Source organism: Rosa rugosa, chromosome 5 (genome assembly GCF_958449725.1).
Source record: "Rosa rugosa chromosome 5, drRosRugo1.1, whole genome shotgun sequence".
In the NCBI taxonomy this organism is placed as follows: Eukaryota; Viridiplantae; Streptophyta; class Magnoliopsida; order Rosales; family Rosaceae; genus Rosa; species Rosa rugosa.
In genome coordinates, this window is record NC_084824.1 from 25,472,117 (window position 1) to 25,491,745 (window position 19,629).

At 38.5% G+C, this 19,629-nt stretch overlaps 1 protein-coding gene, 1 long non-coding RNA gene and 1 pseudogene across 2 annotated transcripts; 1 reads left to right on the plus strand and 2 right to left on the minus strand.

The window, feature by feature from the left end:
- Positions 1-704: 704 nt before the first annotated feature.
- LOC133712347 (uncharacterized) lies at positions 705-4,930 on the minus strand. The gene is made up of 9 exons (XM_062138457.1): positions 4,421-4,930; positions 3,954-4,103; positions 3,669-3,812; positions 3,429-3,569; positions 3,260-3,355; positions 2,757-2,873; positions 2,108-2,398; positions 1,641-2,008; positions 705-1,523 (listed from the first exon to the last, which is right to left on the minus strand). Exons 1-9 carry the CDS (start codon positions 4,923-4,925, stop codon positions 912-914), a joined length of 2,424 nt encoding a protein of 807 aa, XP_061994441.1. The 5' UTR covers positions 4,926-4,930; the 3' UTR covers positions 705-911.
- A 6,400-nt stretch (positions 4,931-11,330) lies between these two features.
- LOC133709174 (uncharacterized) lies at positions 11,331-12,039 on the minus strand. Its single transcript, XR_009846164.1, has 3 exons — positions 11,939-12,039; positions 11,722-11,811; positions 11,331-11,397 (listed from the first exon to the last, which is right to left on the minus strand). It is a non-coding gene; the product is annotated as an uncharacterized LOC133709174 (long non-coding RNA).
- Positions 12,040-16,208: 4,169 nt separating this feature from the next.
- On the plus strand, positions 16,209-17,696 carry LOC133711432 (probable xyloglucan galactosyltransferase GT14; annotated as a pseudogene).
- The last annotated feature ends 1,933 nt before the right edge of the window (positions 17,697-19,629 follow it).

Below are 19,629 nucleotides of genomic sequence, written 5' to 3' on the forward strand. Positions count from 1 at the left end.
GAAGATTTTTTTTAAAGAACAAGAACTAAAGAAGAAAAACCTGAAAAGGAAGAGGAGGGAAAAAAGACGCAGGCGGCTGAAATGGGAAAGAGAAGATAATAGAGTGAGAGGGAGAAATGTATCTGGTGTATGATATTAGATGTGGGCAAATCTGTTGTAACTTTATAGACTTTGCTAATTCCCAATGATTAAAAGCCACATAAAAAAAAAGTTAATGTCAACTGGACATACCGTTTTTTTTTTTTTTTTTTTCAGGTTATATATAACAGAAAAAAAATTGAGGATTGAGACCGAACTGGAAAAAACCTGATTTGAACCGGACCGGACTGAAATAGCAAAGTTTTAATGAAAACCTGCACCAAATCGAACCGAACCGGCCTGTCCGGGCCAATTTTTTGTGTTTCCGATCTTTTTTGCCCACCCCTGTTTAAGGTTTGGACCTCAGCTCTAAATTTGAAGTGTGGCTTCTATTTAGGCCATTGGCTCCGGGCATGTATGCGTGGTTGTCGGATATGGGACTTGCTCCCTCAAGCGTCGGGTTTAGGTGGTATGTTTTCATCATGGCACGCGAGAGAGCCAGACCAGGAGTGAGGCCCAAGTGGTTATTGTCATCTCTGTAGCTACATCAACTGTCACATAAGGTAAGATAGAGATGCCCATGGTTCAACTAATAATACTTCTACAAAAAAAATTGTTTTGGCAGAGTAGGCTGAATATCAATGACATTCAAATAAATAACATTCGTATACATAAACTAGTGAGAGCCTACGCTCTACAAAGCAATTGATGTATCAATAAACTGACTGAAATTTCATAAACTGTTTGGCAAACATTTTGCATTCACTCATTATTTCAATTGCATAATCCATTAAACCTAGCTTGTAGTTCCTGTTACCATAATTGATGAACACTTAGTGTGGATACACCTCGTAGCTCCGTTGAGGTACCTTTCTGATGATGGCCTTCATGAGATCAAAGTAGAGCGGCAGCTGTGCAAGAGCAAAAAATGTAACTGGCAAGCAAGTTGCTGCATACAATGAATATGCCACATATCTCAGTTGATGTTTTAGGAGAAAGATATGACCTGTGCAGAACGAGACTAACATAGAAGCTATAGATGCAAAGAGTGATGTCAAACCGATCAAGAGTTTCCGAGGCAAGTCCATGGAAAAATCACTTTCTTCATATCTAGAAGTGAGGATTGAAAGAAAGAAGACCAGGGAAGTTATTGAGAAGCAGAGAGCAACTAGTGATGAAATGGTGAAGGCACTGAATGCTGTCTTGTCTTTGAGAATTGGCTCGCCTGTATGCTGATCGAGTCCTCCTGGTACAGTTGCTGATGTAGCAAATGCAACCGTTGCAATGAGGGCTGCAACCACGGAGCATGATTCCGAGGTTTTAGTTAGCCATTTGCTTCCTTCTTTTATAAGATGTTTGTGTGTATCTTTAAATATCTCCTTTGGTGTCTGGCCTCCATTGTTGTAGCGAACAAAGTAACGATGCGGCATGGAGTTTTTGACAAACTGAGGAACACATCAAAGTTACTAGTAGAAGATTATGTTCCAAGTTTTTTTATAAACATATTAACAAATTATGTTACAATTAGCTGATTACACCCTTAAATCAACAATATGACATACCTTATACCACTTGATTTCCCATTGCATTTGCAATGCTGCGCCTGGAATAAGCCAAGGCCGGTACTGTCCACATGTAGCAGCAAGATGTAATGCACTATTACCTTCGTTGTCCAACTGACGAAACAGGCTTTCTTTTAGTATCTTTCTCTTCTGAAGGAGATTGTACACATGGGGTTGCCTGTTCTCAACTGCTAAGAGTATAACATTCTTGTTATCAGAGTCAACATCCTGGATGGCCACCGGAAATTTGTCTAGGATTTTCTCCACCATTTCAGTTACTCCCATCTTTGCTGCAATTAAAACAGGTGACTGATTCTTTCCAGGAACTACATTCTTCTTACCTCCCAAGGGATTATTGTTCTTCCTCTCTGTGCAATGAGTAGCATGATGAGTGTGGAAATCTCTAAGTCTTGTGATGTCAATGAATAATGCAGTGTAAACAAGAAAGGGCGGAGAAGTTAACTCACCTTGTTCGTTCTGATCACTCCCTATCTTGTAATTGTACTGGTTTGAGGGCAAGATAGTCGTCTCAGTACTTGTATCTCTACTGTTAAGTGCCGCATGATCAGCTTGCTCTAGCATTGTAGGATTAGGCACTTCATATTCTTCTTTATCTTTGCTGGGTTGAGTTTCTTGGGGATTTTGCCCAGTATTTCGATATTTGCATAAAGAAGTACGGTCAACCAATTCATTCATGACCTGATTTGCCCATATATGTCTCTCTTTCTTTTCTTGGATTTTTCTTATCCCCCAAATTCCTAAATGACATTAATTAAACACATAGTTAGGGATACTGAGACAATGTTACATTGATTTTCTTTCGGTTAGAAAATGATGCTTGGATGGGAAAGTGATGTATTGTAAAGAAGTTTCCACATCTAACTAGGATGTATGTTGATTGGGGAATGGAACATGATTTAACAGTGACATTAATTAAACACATAGTTAGGGGTACTGAGACAATTTGATTTTCTTTCAGTTAGAAAATGATGCTTGGATGGGAAAGTGGTGTCCTGTAAAGAAGTTTCCACATCTAACTAGGATGTATGTTGATTGGGGAATGGAACATGATTTAACAGTGTGTGATTGGATTCAATACATAAGTTTGATACTGACCAAATCCCAGAATGATTAGCAAGGCCTTCATCAGAAACTTGAAGAACAGAACAAATGAGACATAATTGGGAGGAAACAGGTGATTCTTTCTCCCCTTTCCCTCTGGATGATTTGCCCCTGATAAGAGGAAGAAAAACGGATGCTAAAAGTCATGACATCTCAGCATAGTTAAGATGCTAAGACTCATAAAACAGATATAACTAACAAAACTTGAATAGTAGATTTCCCCCTATGTTCATAATTTTAGAACATAAGAAATATATGGTATTGAGTTTTGGAGGAACAAGTTCTTACAGCATGCATATTGAATACCTCCAAAAGCTTACTGCGGAAGAAATGATTGAAGCTCCAGTTTTTTACCAAATGGTATAAACCTAAAGATTATCTCACCATTGTCTTATATATTCTTTTTGTAAGACGTGTGGGAATGATTCTTCTCAACGAGTGACGGTTCCATCAGTCCTTGTAAATTTCAGTAGATAGTTTCTCAGTAAGGAAATTACCATTGGTTGATCTTGAACTCTTTGCATCTGATATTTCGTTTGTAACATCTATTGATTGTGACCTCACTGCAGAAGTTGATGCTCCTGGAGTAGCCTCTGCGATAATTGGGCTAATTATATGACTATATAACTTCACTTTACAATGAAAGGTTTCCTATAGAGTTTATACCTTGTTTGGGATTCTCTTCATCATCAACAGGACCATTAGTACCCTTCGCATTTCCTCCATTAGCTTGAAGGAGTGAGCTGTGCGTCTTATGCCAGTATACGTGCCACACTTGCATGCAATTCCTATCTCCCCTCTTTTTACCTAAAATGGAGAAACTAAATTAAATATATGTGCACATTGTTGGTGAAAACTGAACTATATTTAAAATTTTGAATTGTTTAACATTAACCCACTTAACACCTTGAAACAAACTTCTGAGAACTTGGAAGAAATTCATGCATGTTTCATAGTTTTCTGGGTATGAAGAACTATTTCTGTCTCCTGCCTTAGAAAGACAAGCTTCATGGTTATATTCTTCCACTTTGAGTTCTTCAACCATCAAACCTGACCATGAAAGTGTAAAATCCTTTTCAAAATTCCCACAAAACAGCAGGAACTACTACTTGAAAAACAGGTAATAGTAACAACACATGCATATGCATATCCATGTGAGTATAAAATTTATAGAGTGTAGAGATTTCTCACATTTGTATATAAGATGATCACAGAGTTCAAGTCGACAGCTGCTTTTGAATGCATTGGGCTTACTGGCTAGAATATGCAGTGGAGACGAACCATTTTGATTGATAGAGTTCACAAGTTCTGGGCACATCCAAATTATCTGAAATGCCAAACCTATCAAAACCAAATCAAACAATTAATCAGCCCTGCTTCTTCTAGTTTCAACATCGGACCATTTTCATCACGTGGTTTCACTTTGTTTAAAGGACCCCCAAAAAAAAAAAGGACTCCGTCAAAACAGAACACAAGTTCCACAAAAAATTGAGACCAAATGACCACAGTGAACGGAGAACCCATTCGGACTCAAAGCATTTAACCCGAACCGAACCGAGAACCCATTTCGATTTCGGGTTCGGGTTTCGGTTCCACCTATATTCTGATAACAAATGACCAAAGTAAGAAACAGAAACAGATGAAGGAGTTGAACTTACTGAAGTATTCACCGGAGATTGCAGCATGAAGAATGGTATCACCATTGTTGTCTCTGATCGAGGAATGGTGTTTTTCTTGGCAATGGAAATTAAGGCAAAGAAAAGCCTTTGTGTTACCATTAAGAGCTGCCAAGAAGAGAGGTGTCTCTCCCTCCACATTTCGAACGGAGACGAGGCTCGCCGCCTTGGCGGCAATGCTGTGGCACACTTGTACATTCCCGAGCCAAGCAGCTAGATGTAGAGGCGTGTTGCCTCTATCATTTGCTATGCTGAGTACTGCGGTCGTTGCATTGTCGTCTTTATTATTAAGAATAATAATGTTCACCAACTCTAGGACGATTTCGGTTCGGCCATCTGCTATAGCTATGTGCAGAGCAGTCTCCTTGGATCTGGTTATCCTGGCTACTTGAGCTGTAATACTATTTCTGTAGGCCTCCATGACCTTTTCCCATTTTCCTTTCATCGCATTTTCGAACAAGCTATCTATTTCCTCATCTGAAGCCATAGTAGCTGGTCTATAATCTAGTTACAACTGAGTGAGCTATTATATATGTTATGTAGGGAGGAAGATGAATCTGAATGGAGTGTTGAACAATTATGCCAATTCCACTTTTCTGGTGTTTTCACTATGAATCAAACAATTACAATGCCTTCACTGTTAGAGAAAAGAAGATTAAAGAACAAAATCTAGATTTGCTTGATTCTTATTTGGCCTTTACTTTGCTCATTATTAATTCAACTTGTTTATTATAAAACCCACTTTTCTTTTGTGTAAGAAAAAGCTCGTGGAGGAAGAATGGAACACATGAAGCTAGCTCAAGTATAGGTAGAGTAGAGTATACTACTCCAGCAGTCCAGCTCTATCCTGGTTAAACTAATTTCTTCCTCCTCGAGTTAGCGCGCTTTTGGTTACTTTCAAGTCCTCGTACTTTAATCGAACACACTCTTTGTTAACAAAACGCATTCCTTTTTCTATTCAAAATGCTAGTTACCCTGTAGGACATGCTTTAACCTAGTTCTTATAGAGATTAAAGACTACATGCCAACTTGATTATCCTTGTCCCTTGAAGAATTAGTCTAAAGTTAATATGGATTAGTATTTAATTATGGGAATTGATACTTGACCCAAATGCCAAAATATATATGAGATTCTGTACAAGATGGTTGTGTGAGCCTGAACTTTTTTTTGGCCAATTGTGGCATCAGCTTTTGAATTTCGACTTGTGCGATTGTTTTGACTGTTCTGTGCAGTACAGTTTATGAACAGGATTCCTCCAAAAAAGCAAAAGAGATCAAGTATGCCGAGAATTTCCCCAACACAGACAAAAAATTTGAAAGAGGATAGTTTAGCTTATACATTATCACTCGTAAGAATTAACATGTTACAATTCGTAAATATGGGGCAGATTTCATAGCACCTATATATCATGAAGATATCCAAATTTTCTTTGTCGATCCAATACAACTCTGATACAAGCTACGAATAACATTCTCATGAAGATCATGATAGGTTGAGTGACCAAAGCAACCATTGAAACACCTGAAGATAGTTCTCCCTCTTTTCACAGATCCAGCGCACATTTTTACAAACATTCTTTCCACCTTTCAGTCACAAGTGGTTGTGTTGTGGACTTGTGGGTGCCAATGACCTGGTTTGTAGTCACAACTACCTATCTGAGAAAACCTGATCTGAGCCTCTAATAGGTATATTCGTAAATGACATCACTCCTACGAATACCGGAGGTCTTCGAGAAATGGTGTACGTTACTTTAGATGTCTTATCTTCTTTATAGCATGAGTGTTTTCAAATGCGAAAGCGAAGGCGAAGGCGACCACCTAGAGCCTCGCGAGGCGAGTGCCTCAAGGCGTTGAGGCGATCGCTTTTCCCGTAATTATTATAATAATACACTACATTTATAAATAATATGAATATACTTAAATAAGGTTCCAAACAACACCCATATAGGAAAATCCAAAGAAACAAGCTACATTTTAAGCATTTCAAGAGTCAAGAAATCCCTAAATTACAAGAGTCAAGAAATAATTTCAATGGTTCAGAGCAGAGCAACTAAAACCGATTTGAGCAAAACCCCAAACCACATTCAATGCCAAGCTGATCAGCCACAAACAATCAAGAAATCCGTAATTTCAAGAATCCATATATCCTTATATTTCGATACTTCAAACCAGAAATTAAAGCCATATCACAAAAAAACTCACACCAAAGTCATGAAGAATCTGAGTTCTTTACCTCAATGAAGCAGTCATGGAAAAAGAGACGCAGCAACTGAGCCGAGACATTCCTCTGCTGGCCGTAAATCCAAGCCATCTTCGACCTCACAATGGTCTCTGCCTGAGGGCACAAGGAAGCATATAATGAGTACCGAGATATAGAACTCTTGAAGTTCAAACATATAGAACTCTCGTGGATCAATTAACACCATGAATTGGACATTGATTTCATCATTCAAGCTTAAACACATTAAAAAGTCAATGACAACTCTTCCTATATTTCAAAATTGGTTGCAAACAAAGAACTCAAATACGAGACTAGAATTACAATTAAAGAACCAAAATTTCTCATACCCATATGAGATGCAGATGATACCAAACACCATTGATACCCACTTCAGCACATAGTACCCAAAAATCCCAAAAAACTTCATTTACAGAGCTTACCTTCACTTTTTTGGGTTCCAATAGAAATCGTACTCCAGATTCCCCGACGCCTCATCCGTCATCGTTTCGGTGTGGAACTCTTCTCGCCTTCCTTCGCTAGAAGCCACAGAGACCAGAGTGACCTGCGACTTGTCGGAGGTCGCCGACGACGAAGAAGAAGAGAGAAAAAGTTTGGAGCTAAATACTGTTTAGTACCCTGTGGTTTGTGCCTAACATCAATTCAGTCCCTCGACTTTCAATTTCATTAAAAACACCCCTGCATTATCAAATCTCGTCAAATAGGTCATTCTGTCATTCCTCCGTCAACTGCAGCCGTTAACTCGCTGACATGGCATGCCACGTCAGCTCTTGTGGGCCCCATCTCTAACACAAAATTCTCAAATTGTCCATGCCCTCGTTTCTAATGTCTTCAAAAGTTGAATCGGGAACAAAGCCTTGCTGCAAAGAAAAGCCAATGCCAGGGCACTGCCACTGGTGGCTGCGAGCTCCGCCGACTAATTCCTCTTGCTCTCCTCAACCACAGCTGTGGATGACCCATTTTCGGAGGTGGGTTTATCTTCATGAGAGGTTACTCCATACTCATGTTTATCCAACCAACAAACCAACATGAACATCAATGGCTCAGTAATATCCAGAAAACCCAAGACGTCTGCAGCCTAACTTTGCATATCCAATTCTACAACTTCAACGATTCCAGATACATCAAATCATCAATTTCTGCTCACTGTTCGAATTCACCAAGTTCCACCCAGCTCAGTGAACTACGAACAGAGGCGACCCAGCAAATTCGAATTCACCAAGTTCCACCCACTCGATGAATTGAGCGCAAGTGAGCAACCAGGTCTCGAGTCATGCTCCATGATGTCGGTGCTGAGCCCAGAAGCACCAGAATCGCTGTCATTGACAGCAGCTCCGTCAAAGCCCGAAAGCACCCAAAACAAAATCGTTGAAAACTTAGTCGATTTCAAAAGACAAATCATAGCACGACGTAGAGCTCGACGCAAGGATGGATTTTCCTACCTCATGCATGCAGATCATTCCGTCGCCGGAATTCGTTGAAGAACAGCCGGAAAACACGAAGCTTCCCAGCCTCGATTTTCTTCCCAGCGCTTCCGGCTGAATGATCTGACCCTAGAAAGATGTCGGCGACGAGGAGAGGAAGCTATTGGTATCGGTGCGATGTCGTGAGGTGGCCGGACGGAGATTTTCCTCGGGTCATCTTCTCGGGTTGTCAGTTCGTCGACCGGGTCGAAGAGCCTCGAAGCTTCTGAAGCAATTTGAGGCATTTGATCTTGATCTGGCCTATTGATAGCCTTCCTTAATTGAATTTTAATGGCTGAGATCAAGTAGTGATAAAATTTGACGATCCAGATTGAACCGCAATAATTTCTATTTATTTAAAAGGAATAAACAGAAATTTGAAGACATTAGAAATTTTGAAGACAATAGAGACGAGGGCATGGACAATTTGGGAATTTTGTGTTAGAGATGGGGCCCACAGGAGCTGACGTGGCATGCCATGTCAGCGAGTTAACGGCTGCAGTTGACGGAGGAATAACAGAAGGACCTATTTGATGAGATTTGATAATGCAGGGGTGTTTTTGATTAAATTGAAAGTCGAGGAACTGAATTGTTGTTGGGCACAAACCACAGGGTATTAAACAGTATTTAGCCCAAAAGTTTGCTTCTCAATCTGATAGAAGTAGACAAGTCAATGTGATAGATGTCGACTTCGTATGGGGAAATTAAAAAGAAAAAAGAAAAAAGAAAAAAGTCAAAACGACGTCGTTTTGACGGAAAGAAAAAGAAAAAAAATGACCCTCGCGTCTTCTTCTTCCTCGCACTGCCGCCTGAGGCGCCGCTTCTGCAAAAAAGCGACGCTCCATCGCCTGGGCGACCGCTTTTCCAGCAGCACGTCTGAGTTTGATCCGGCGAGGATTTTTCTGGTCGCCTCACACCGGAGCGCGCCCCGGGCTCGCCTCGGCGACGCCTTTGAAAACACTATTAGCATCTATAATGCTTTGGCTTATCTCCCGGTGCTCCAATTTTAACAATTTCTCAAGTTGAAGAGTGGATTTGGCTAGGGCTGGCCTGAGTCGGTTCTACACTTTCAAGTTCAGAAACCGGAACCGGAACCGAGATGACATAATCGGTTCGGGTATGCTGTTTTTTTTATCAAGAACCGATATGGAACCGAACCGACCATATTCAGGTCGGTTTCTCGGTTTTTCGGTTCCAAGATCAGTTCGGGTCCTGTGAAGGTTTTTCGGTTTCGGTTCCAAGTTCGGTTCGGGTCCAAGTTCGGTTCCTCGGTTTTTCCATACAGAAAAACTGTTTTTCAGCATTTTCTAGTCTGCAGCTTCCAGTTTCCTGATTTCCATACATACATTCAAATGATTCAATATTGCAAATACCATTCACTCATAAAACTCAACAATCAACATCAACATAACAAATTAGAAATTTCTAGCAAACACCCAAACTCTCAAAGCATGAAACTGATCAAAGCATTAAACCATCAAACACACAAAATATTGAAACTGCATCAATTTGTAGCAAACTAAAATACTGAAACAAACCAACTAAAATGAATCAAACCAACTAAAATTGAAACAAACTGAAACAAACCAACTAAAATTGAAACAAACTGAAACAAACCAACTAAAATTGAAAAAGTTCATGAATGATCAATATTTCATCAAAGTGCATTACTGCAAACAATCAAACATTTCCAGCATGGCTTCCTCAGTTCCTCTTCATCAATGCAACAAGGCTTCCAGCCTTCTATCAATAGATTCAATACCAAATCTGCATACAAAATAACAAATCTAAAATCAATGATATTAGGATAACTTAAAAAAAAAATTTGAACTTCAAATGAAGCAAAAATGTTCAGACCTTTATGCATCCTTGATTGTTGATGAATTGCATCATTTTTTATGCCTTTTCTTCTTGGTTGTAGGGGCAGAAGCCGAAGCCTCAGAACTCTTGGTTGTTCTGCCACTTGGGTAAGATGTAGATGCAGCAGCAATAGCGTTCTTCGCCTTCTCAGCTTTCTCTCTATCCTCTTTTTCATGGTCTGCACGATGTCAAAACTCAAAACAGTCAATCTCATATAAATTGCCCAAAGTTGTTGTACCAGATTCAAAAACAGTAAACTAAAAACATCAAAAATACATACCAGCTTCAATCTGTTCGTATGACTCCATTTCCTCCATAGTTGGAATGTACTCCAACCCCATAATAGCATCAGACTTCAACCAATTTTGTAGACATATCAATTTTTCAACTGTTTTTGGGTTTAAAGAGCTTCTGTATGGATCTATTACCCTTCTCCCAGTGCTGAAACTTGACTCACTCGCAACTGTAGACACTTGTATTGCTAATACATCTCTAGCCAATGATTGCAAGTTGGGATATTTACCTCCATTCAGCTTCCACCAATCCAAAATCTTCCAATCATCATTTTCAGCAGGTTTTTCTATAGGGTCCAGCAAATATCTATCAACTTCATGTCCCACCACAACATCGTTATTCTGTTCAAGCTGCCTATTCCAGTCTTCTTGCATAACAGCCCTCTTCCCACTAAGAATCCTTGCTTTGCTTCTAGTCTTACTAGTAGTTGCTGCACTAGTACTTGGATCTTTACCTTTGGTCTTGGTCTGTCCACTATGTGCACCATTAGACTGCCCATACAAGTCACACAAGTCTACCACAAGCTGCTTTACTTCATCACATTTCTTCTTGATCTCCCAATCACACAAATTCAACATTGTATCACACAACCAACTAATGTTTCTCAACTATCATATGAGTTGCAGCTTCCACACAATTATCTTGTGACCAATTCACACTAACCAAACTACTCTGACCTCTTCTACCATCACTAGTCAAAACCTGTTGGCCGGATTCTACATTCACTCTACCAGGGTATCCCTTACACACTATCTCAATGTGTTTCCTAAGAGAAGATGTACCATTAAAGGATGATCCTCCTTCGTGAAGTGATCCCATACGTCCGACCTCTGCTTGCCTTTCTTCTTCTCTCCTCTTTTCCTCTTGGCAACAGAGCTGCGAGCAGACAGAGCAGTAGAAGCTTTCCTTGCTTTCTTAGATTTTGGATCAGCTGCTACTTGTTCTGCCGCGGGGTTGTTGCTTGCAACTACAATGTCATTGCAAGCGGACGGTTCATCACTGGAATCAGATCGGTTAGAGGAGCTAGCAGATGTTTCGGACATGGAAGTAGATCTCAAAGGCAGCAAGCTGCAAGCGTATGTACAACCTCAATACCTTCTGGCCTGAAATGAAGACACCAAGCAATTTTGTTAAGCAATATTTCCTGGCCTCAAAACAGATGCAATATATTTTTTTCATTAACAGTTAACAAACAAAAAAACTGAGCAAAACAGATGCAATATATTTTTTTCATTAACAGTTAACAAACAAAAAAACTGAGCAAAACATATGCAATATATTTTTTTCATTAACAGTTAACAAACAACAAAACTGAGCAAAACAGATGCAATATATTTTGAATTAATAAAAACAATTTCTTAAGTACAACCAAACCAAAATTTAGATCAATTTTGAAATCATAAAAAACAATGGATGAGCTTAGCTACCTGCAATGATGGTGGCTTGAGTTGAGCTCTAAGATCCCGTTTTGCAAATGTAACTATGAATGCAGCTTCCTTTTTCTTTGCTTTCTCCAACTGGTGGGAAAAAAAAATTAAAAATTAAAAATTAAAAATTAAAAATTAAAAATTAAAAATTAAAAATTAAAAGATGAACAAAAGCTGGAGATTACTGATGACTAATAAAGGAACGATGAACACAAACCTGTTCTTTCAGTGACTCCTCGGAGTTTTTCAGGGTCTGAAGATACATGTTGAATATCAAAAGGTAAGTTGATTCTCATAGAATAACAAGTATAATGTAAATTACATAATATAATGGTATGCAAAGAAGGAAAACACTGATGATATTGTGAAACTAACCAGGAGAAGTCTCCGGATTTATAAAGGGTTCATTCTGAAATGCAGAATGCCACTTCTGAACCTCAGATTTTGCAGTATCATATTCCATCTGTAACCAAGAAGATCATAATTTAATATATGAGAGAAGAATTAGAATGTAGGTACAACCATATAACACATATAATGGTGGTGCATGCATCAAGAGGTGCCATGAATCAAGCATGTGACTAGAAGGAATTACATTTGACATGATTTTTAAAATTACACACTAGTAAGCATTAGATTTTCCAACTAGATGGAATTTGATGTCACATGAGTGATATATCACTAACTGTAGAAGGATAATGAAGAGATAGAAACGAGGGAAAATGAAATATGATACATACTTGGCACTTTGCAAGATCATCCTTAGATAGTAATGAAGACTGCAACACCGGGAGCAATTTCTTCGACTTTTGCTTTAACCTACATTGTAAATAAATCACTATCTTTCTCTAAGGGACTAAACAATAACCGAACGATAAGCAATGCATATATCAGATGTAACTTGTTAAAGTTCCCTTCCTATATATCCTATTAAAAACTATTCAAATTTCCAAATGAATGCCATGAATGAATATAAAGAATTAAAGATACCTGCTTTGAGCCAAAGAAATCAATCAAATCATCTTCGTCCTCAATCTCCCCAAAGCTTCTCTTGTTACCTTAATTTCCACACATCAAAACGAGAACACAGAAATCAATAGCCAAATTCAATCACACATTAAGAGCCAGCGTTTGGTCACAGCGAAATTAAAAAAAGGCAAGAGTTGCCAAGTAATTGCCTAATCAAATCGAATAAATGGGTTGCCAAATTAACCACATAGGATTCCAAATTCAACCAAGCAAACAAAACCCAGTAAGCAAAAACCATCAAAAATTGAAACTTTGAAACAAACAAGAACAAAGTTTGAATTTTTATACCAATAGCTGCACGCCTGCACGGCTGCACCTGCTTTCCGGGTCGGCCTCGGACTTCAAGAAGACGGCTGAAAGATCAAAGACTGAAACTTGAAGAGAGAAGAAGAAGAAGAAGAAGATGAAGGAGAAGGATAAGAGAGGGAGTGAAAGAAAAGCATGAGACTGGGGTCCAGACTTACATTGATGGAGGTCGAAGACAGGGATGCATCAACCAAATCGCAGATGGCTAACAGCCCAACACAAATCGAAGACGCGATGGTCTTGCTCGTCGGGACTGCATCCGATCTTTGAGGGTGATCGTCTTGGTCTTCTGGGTTTTGAATCTTTTGATCGTCTTGGTCGTCTGGGTTAGAGAATGGAGAGTTGGGGTTTTGAGAGGCAGTGAGCGATAGAGAGAGGCAGTGTGCGATAGAGATTAGAGAGAACTAGAGAAATTTTAGGGTTTTCAACTTTTGATCGAATGGATAGATCTGAATCATCGGCGCTGATCAAATGAGAATGAGTTTAATTTAGAGAAATAAGCTCGGCCCTTATATCCACTTATACACTGACATATGTATTTCGGTTCCAAGGGTGTTTTAAAAACAAGAACCGGAACCGAACCGATAACACTTCATTAGGAACCGAACCGAGCAAAATGTAAATATATATACCCTAAAACCGAACCGAACCGGGTTTTTCGGTGCGGTTCGGTGCGGTTCCTTCGGTTTTTCTGTTCGCCAGGCCAGCCCTAGATTTGGCGAAGCCATCCTCCTTGATACAGGAAGCTGAAGGAAGGGAAAAAATAAATTCATTGACATCTTCTTCAAGCTGAAGGCAGAAGAGATGGCTAAACACCTGAAGATAAAGATCAAACTGCAAGTCGAGCTACTGGCATGTGATATTTTATTAATATAAAATAAAAGTACTAAGGAGCTGGTGGACCAAACCAAAACCAGACTCAAGAGCACAGCCTAAAACAAGAGACTGAAAGTACTTGCTAGAAAAAACTAGCCTTAACAAAAACCAAATATGAAAGAATAGTATCAAGCTACCTGAACCTATAAGTCGGCCACACATTAAAGTCATGTCCAAAGGCAGAAGATAAGCACTGAGGGAGAACGCACCAAGCATGACTGCTCACATGGGAAGCACCAAAATTGGCAAAGACATTAGCTGGGACATTACCCTCCCTATAGATGTGTGAAACCCGAACTTGTAAGCTCCTTGCCAATGTCATTGCAGAATCAGACTCAATCAAACATTATGCCAACTTCTCAACATAGCAAGGTGAATAGCTTCAAGGAACGCTAGAACTTCATCATCAAGGGCCGAGGGGACCCTTGCTCTATTTTTACCTTGATCATGATCATTAAAAATAAAATTTAATAAATTAGAAATAATTAGTGATTGAATTAATTATAACTGATAAGTTCAAAGCTTTTTTTTTTTTAAAATAAGCGGGTGTCAATCCATTAAATAAGTAGAGAGAGGCATATAATACATAATAACCCACTCAAGTTTAAAGCTTAATTGGTTATAACCTCTTACTATTCTATATATTTAGCCTGTTTTGGGTTCCATAACTCGATTATGAGAAAATTATTTTGGTTCCTTCATATTGATAGTTGCATGAAAACATTATAGCCGAAACTCTCAGTCTCACTCGCTGGAACCAAAAAAAGAAAAATGATTTATGCAGCACCAAAACATGAAAGCTACCGTCTAATATCGATCATTTGGTTTAGTGGCCTACCATCTAATATCGATCATTTGGTTTAGTGGCATAGTCTCCCTTTTGTAAGTAGGAGGTTGTGAGTTCGACTCACGAAAGACTAATTGTAGAATTTGAGTCGTTTATCTGATCAAAAAAAAAAAAAAAAATGAAAGCTACCATACTAGATTCCATGCAGAACCAAAACAAGATTCATGAACTAGTAAATTTTTTTCCCATATTGCCCATATTGCTGAACTGTACTATCTATATGAGTTGCTATGATCGGAGGGGACATAGCACCCAATTTTCATTCATTTTTACCACCGTGGAGGCCCGGACATAGCTGTTTTTTTTTTTTTTTTTTAAGATTGAAGATAGAAGAGCAACAATGCTCTCCATCTCCCCTTTATTTCAAAAGAAAGAAAATGAAACACATAAGGGGGGGACGTAAAGCCTTACCCCACAAAAGCAAACGGAAAACAAAACTAACTCTAACCCCAACTAACGAAAACGAAAATTGGGAAGACCTAAATAATCTCTATTACATAACGATGAAACAAAATCTAGAGGGAAATCCCACCAAACCAAACCTGCCGAAGAAAGACCAAAATTTGCAAAAGCATCTGCAACTTGGTTTCCTTCCCGAAAAATGTGTGAGGAGTGGAAATGCATTTGAGAGATACGGTGCAAACAATTACCCCACTCAACTCGCAATTGCCAAGGCACTAGCTGAGGAGATTTGAGTAAATTAAGAATCAAAGAAGAATCCACTTCTAACCACAAATGTTTCCAATCACGAACCCAAGCTAAATCAATTGATTTAATCACCGCCATTACTTCTGCTGCCACGGAACTTGGAATATCAAAACTAGAGGAAAAAACACCAAGAAAAGTACCTTGATAATCCCGAAACACTCCACCAAACCCAGCTTGACCGGATGCACTTCTCCAAGCTCCAGCAGTGTTAATTTTAACCCAGCCAATTAAAGGAGGAAACCAATTCACCTCAACAATTCGTGGCCCGGACATAGCTGTTTAATAAGCACTCAATTAAAATTAAAATTTATTGTTTAATAAGGATTATAGGAATTACAGTGCAGGGTTTAGTATGCTAGTTTTAGGGTTTAAACATATATGGTTATAAGGTGTAGACGTCGTTCCTTTAGAGCATAAAATCATTCAAAACGAAAAATGGGAGTGGTTCAAGAATCCAGACGCATTTAGGGAAAGATTGACCCCTCTCTTTGCAGTGAATCAGTAACAACTATTCTACTTAATTTGTTTAGATAAATGCATATAAACATAGAAGGAAAGTCTTTCTCAATTTCAATCACCATAGAGATATATATATTTCCTCTTTCACAAACAAGGGTTTTCTATCTTTCATAAGTTCTATCATCTTGATCTGCTTTCAGACTTCAGTGAATCAGTTGGAGCTATTCTACTGTACACTCGGAGATCTGCTCAAAAGGACCGAATGGGGAAACCACTTGCTGGAAAGTGCTCTCCAGAAGTCTGGTTAGGCATTCTCTTCTCTTTTATTTTGTGCTTTTTTCTTCTGCTTCCCTTTGATTACCCAAGTAATTAATTGGGGGTAAATAATGGTGTCAGTCTCTTTGAAAACAAAGAAACACACCCAATTGGTATTGTAAAGAATCAGTCGATTTCTGTTATCAACCAATCTACCACAGATTCATGCTCTGGTCGTTACATTTATATCCATGATGATCTTCCTGCCAAATTCAACTATGATCTGATCAACAACTGTGAGTCTCTTACTGGAAGTAACATGCCCAACATGTGTCCACACATAAAGAATTTCGGTTTTGGTCTGGAAATTAACAACTCTGAAGGGGTTTTAACCAACAAGAGATGGTTCTCCACTAACCAGTTCTCATTAGAACTCATATTTCACAGCAAGATGAAGCACTATGTGTGCTTGACAAACAACTCCGCTCAGGCTTCAGCTATTTATATACCAATCTATCCTGGCCTTGAGGAGAGTCAACATCTGTGGGATCCTAACCTCACAGCCAGAGACTCTTTCGGTGAAGAGTTTTCCAAGTGGGTTTCGAGTAGAGTCGAATGGAAGAAAATGTGGGGGAGAGACCATTTCTTTGTTTCAGGGAGGGTTGCTTTCGACTATAGGAGGAAAACAGACAACATTTCTGACTGGGGTAGTACACTCAGGGTCACGCCAGAGTCTAACAACATGACTATGTTGACAATTGAAGGAAGCTCACGGACAAATGATATTGCTATACCATACCCCACTGGCTTTCATCCTGCAAAGGACAGTGAGGTGTTTCAGTGGCAGAACAGAGTGAGGGGGCAAGAAAGGCCTTACTTGTTCACTTTTGTTGGTGGACCAAGGCCTGACCAGCCAAACTCTATCCGGGGCAAACTCTTTGATCAGTGTCAAGCCTCAAGTACTTGCAAGGTGCTAAATTGCCATTCAAGTGGGATCAATTGTGAAGAAACGGTTACTGTTATGAGGGTGTTTCAGAAATCAGTTTATTGCTTGCACCCTACAGGGGATACATTCACCAGAAAATCAGCTTTCGACTCTATTCTGGCTGGTTGCATTCCTGTTTTCTTTCATCCGGCTAGCGCTTATAACCAGTATTTATGGTACTTGCCTAAGAATTACACCAAGTATTCTGTATTTATTCCAGTGAGGAAAGCACAAGATTTGAAAGACGGTAGCATTGAGAAAATCTTGCTTGGAATTTCAAAAGACATGGAATTCGCCATGAGAGAGCAAGTGATAAGCCTAATTCCAAAGTTGGTGTACGGAGATCCCAGGTCAAGATTAGAGACCAAAGATGCATTTGATATTGCTGTCAACAAAATACTTAAGAGGATAGAAAATGTAAGGAAGGTGATCAGAGAGGGGAGGGATCCTAGTATCGGATTTGCAGAGCCGGATGGTAATAAGTTCCTATTTCCTGAGGAGCTAGAATAATTTTTTTTGTAAATGGGAGCTAGAATAATTTTGATAGGATGCAATGCAATATTTTTTTTTTTTTTTTTGTTATTGTTATTATTTCATTATTATTTTTGGAGAATGAGGGATGGTGATAAAGTGGGTTAGTACTTGGGAGTTAGGGCTACCATGGATCAAAGATCTTCTCGTCTCTAAATGTAACAAGGAAAATTCTCTTGTTGGCTGAAATAGATAAAGAATGAGAAAAAATAAAGCATAAATTTGTGTCAATTTCTCTCCTAATTTTTTCCCTCCATATTGATCTACGGTCTTAGATCCATTCTACTATATGTTTCTTCAACACTATAGCTTGAAATTTGCAGCGGCTACACTCCTTGAAACACTTATATCGCGTATCAATCGGAACATGTTACACTTCATCGTGTATCAATCAGAACGTATTTAGAGCTTTAACTCGGGTGCATGCACCACCTCCAATTTAATGTTTTTGTTTGTCTTGTTTCTTGTTATTGTGTGTTTGTTTAGCCCATTATTGTTCTTTGAGTGGTTGTGTTAATAAGCTGTAGGGCATAGAAGGTGGATCTTCGGTTGGATTGTTGGATTTTTGGTTCTGCTTTTCTGGGATATTTTAGCTCGGGTTCTTACTTTCAAATTTTTAGGCGTGTTGCCTTCTTGGGTCAAGTTGGAGTACAGCAACGATCTGCGTTGTGGCTGGTGGTGACTCTCTCTTGACAGCGGCGGATATGTTTTTAAGTGCTAGAGTTTTTATGTTGTTAGTTTCTTCTGCTGGGTCTTGTCATGTTCTACCGGGTTTTACAATTTTATCTTGTTTTATGGTATTTGTTGGGATTTTTACTTAGTATTTCAAATGGTGTGGTAAGTTCATACCAAAAAAATAAATAGTGTGGTAAGTTAGAGTTAAATGAAAATTGGCTTTGATTGGATTTTTTTGGGATATATCAAAACGTGGAAAGTTCATTCCCAATTAATTACCCAGTTGGTCATTCTAATGTAAACTTTAGTAATTAAGAAAAGAGAAATTCTTAGGTAGGGCAAACGTACCAGTCACATGGTACGCCCAGTCAATCATGTCTCTATTTTTTAATTGTATTCCAAAATTTCATTTAAGAATCTATAAATAACATGAAGAGGATTCAAAGCACCGATATGCACTTGCACCAACACAAATGAATTGTTAGATTACATAAAATACACTTTTTGGTTGTTTAAAAAAAAAGTTGATTATAAATATTAAGGGTTGAGACATCTTGTAAGTATTAGGTCATTTGCAATGTCGGTGTATAGAAGAATTTTCAATTATATAGGTTTTTTCTTCATTGCAATAGTACTAGATTACTAATAGAAATTCTTAAGATCTTATTAATTAATTAAGTATACCAAATCAAAACTGGAAAAAGTGCATCAATTACATAGATATCATGTGTCGGACTGTCGGAGACTCGGAGGGCCATTAAAGCATAATTATTCTCATTCCAAACAAATAACTCATAATTTATATGGCTGAATATTCCACCATTGGCAAGAAGGACAATGTCATTAATTGCCTAATGTAGTATCCAAATTATGTGACTTGTGTAGAAAGAAACTATGGGACAATGACAGTTTTACCAAAGAAACATTAACTCGTTTTTTTTTTAAAATAAAAAGACAAATAAAAAATCTTTAGATCACAATCATCTTCAAACATGTTACATTTACAATGAAGTTTTCATTCTTTTAGCTTAGCGTTTTAAAAGAAGAATATTTCTGTTCCCTGTGGCGTCAGCATTGATTGATGAAGATGCAATAGAAGTCCAATTCATTCATAGTACCTAGTTTTTTTTTTTTTTTTTTCTCCTAAGGTTCCACTGTCAGAAGTGTTGTATTAGATATTTATTGGTTCACTAAATGTCTTTTCGGACTTCAATAGTAATGGTTTAGTGTAATTTTA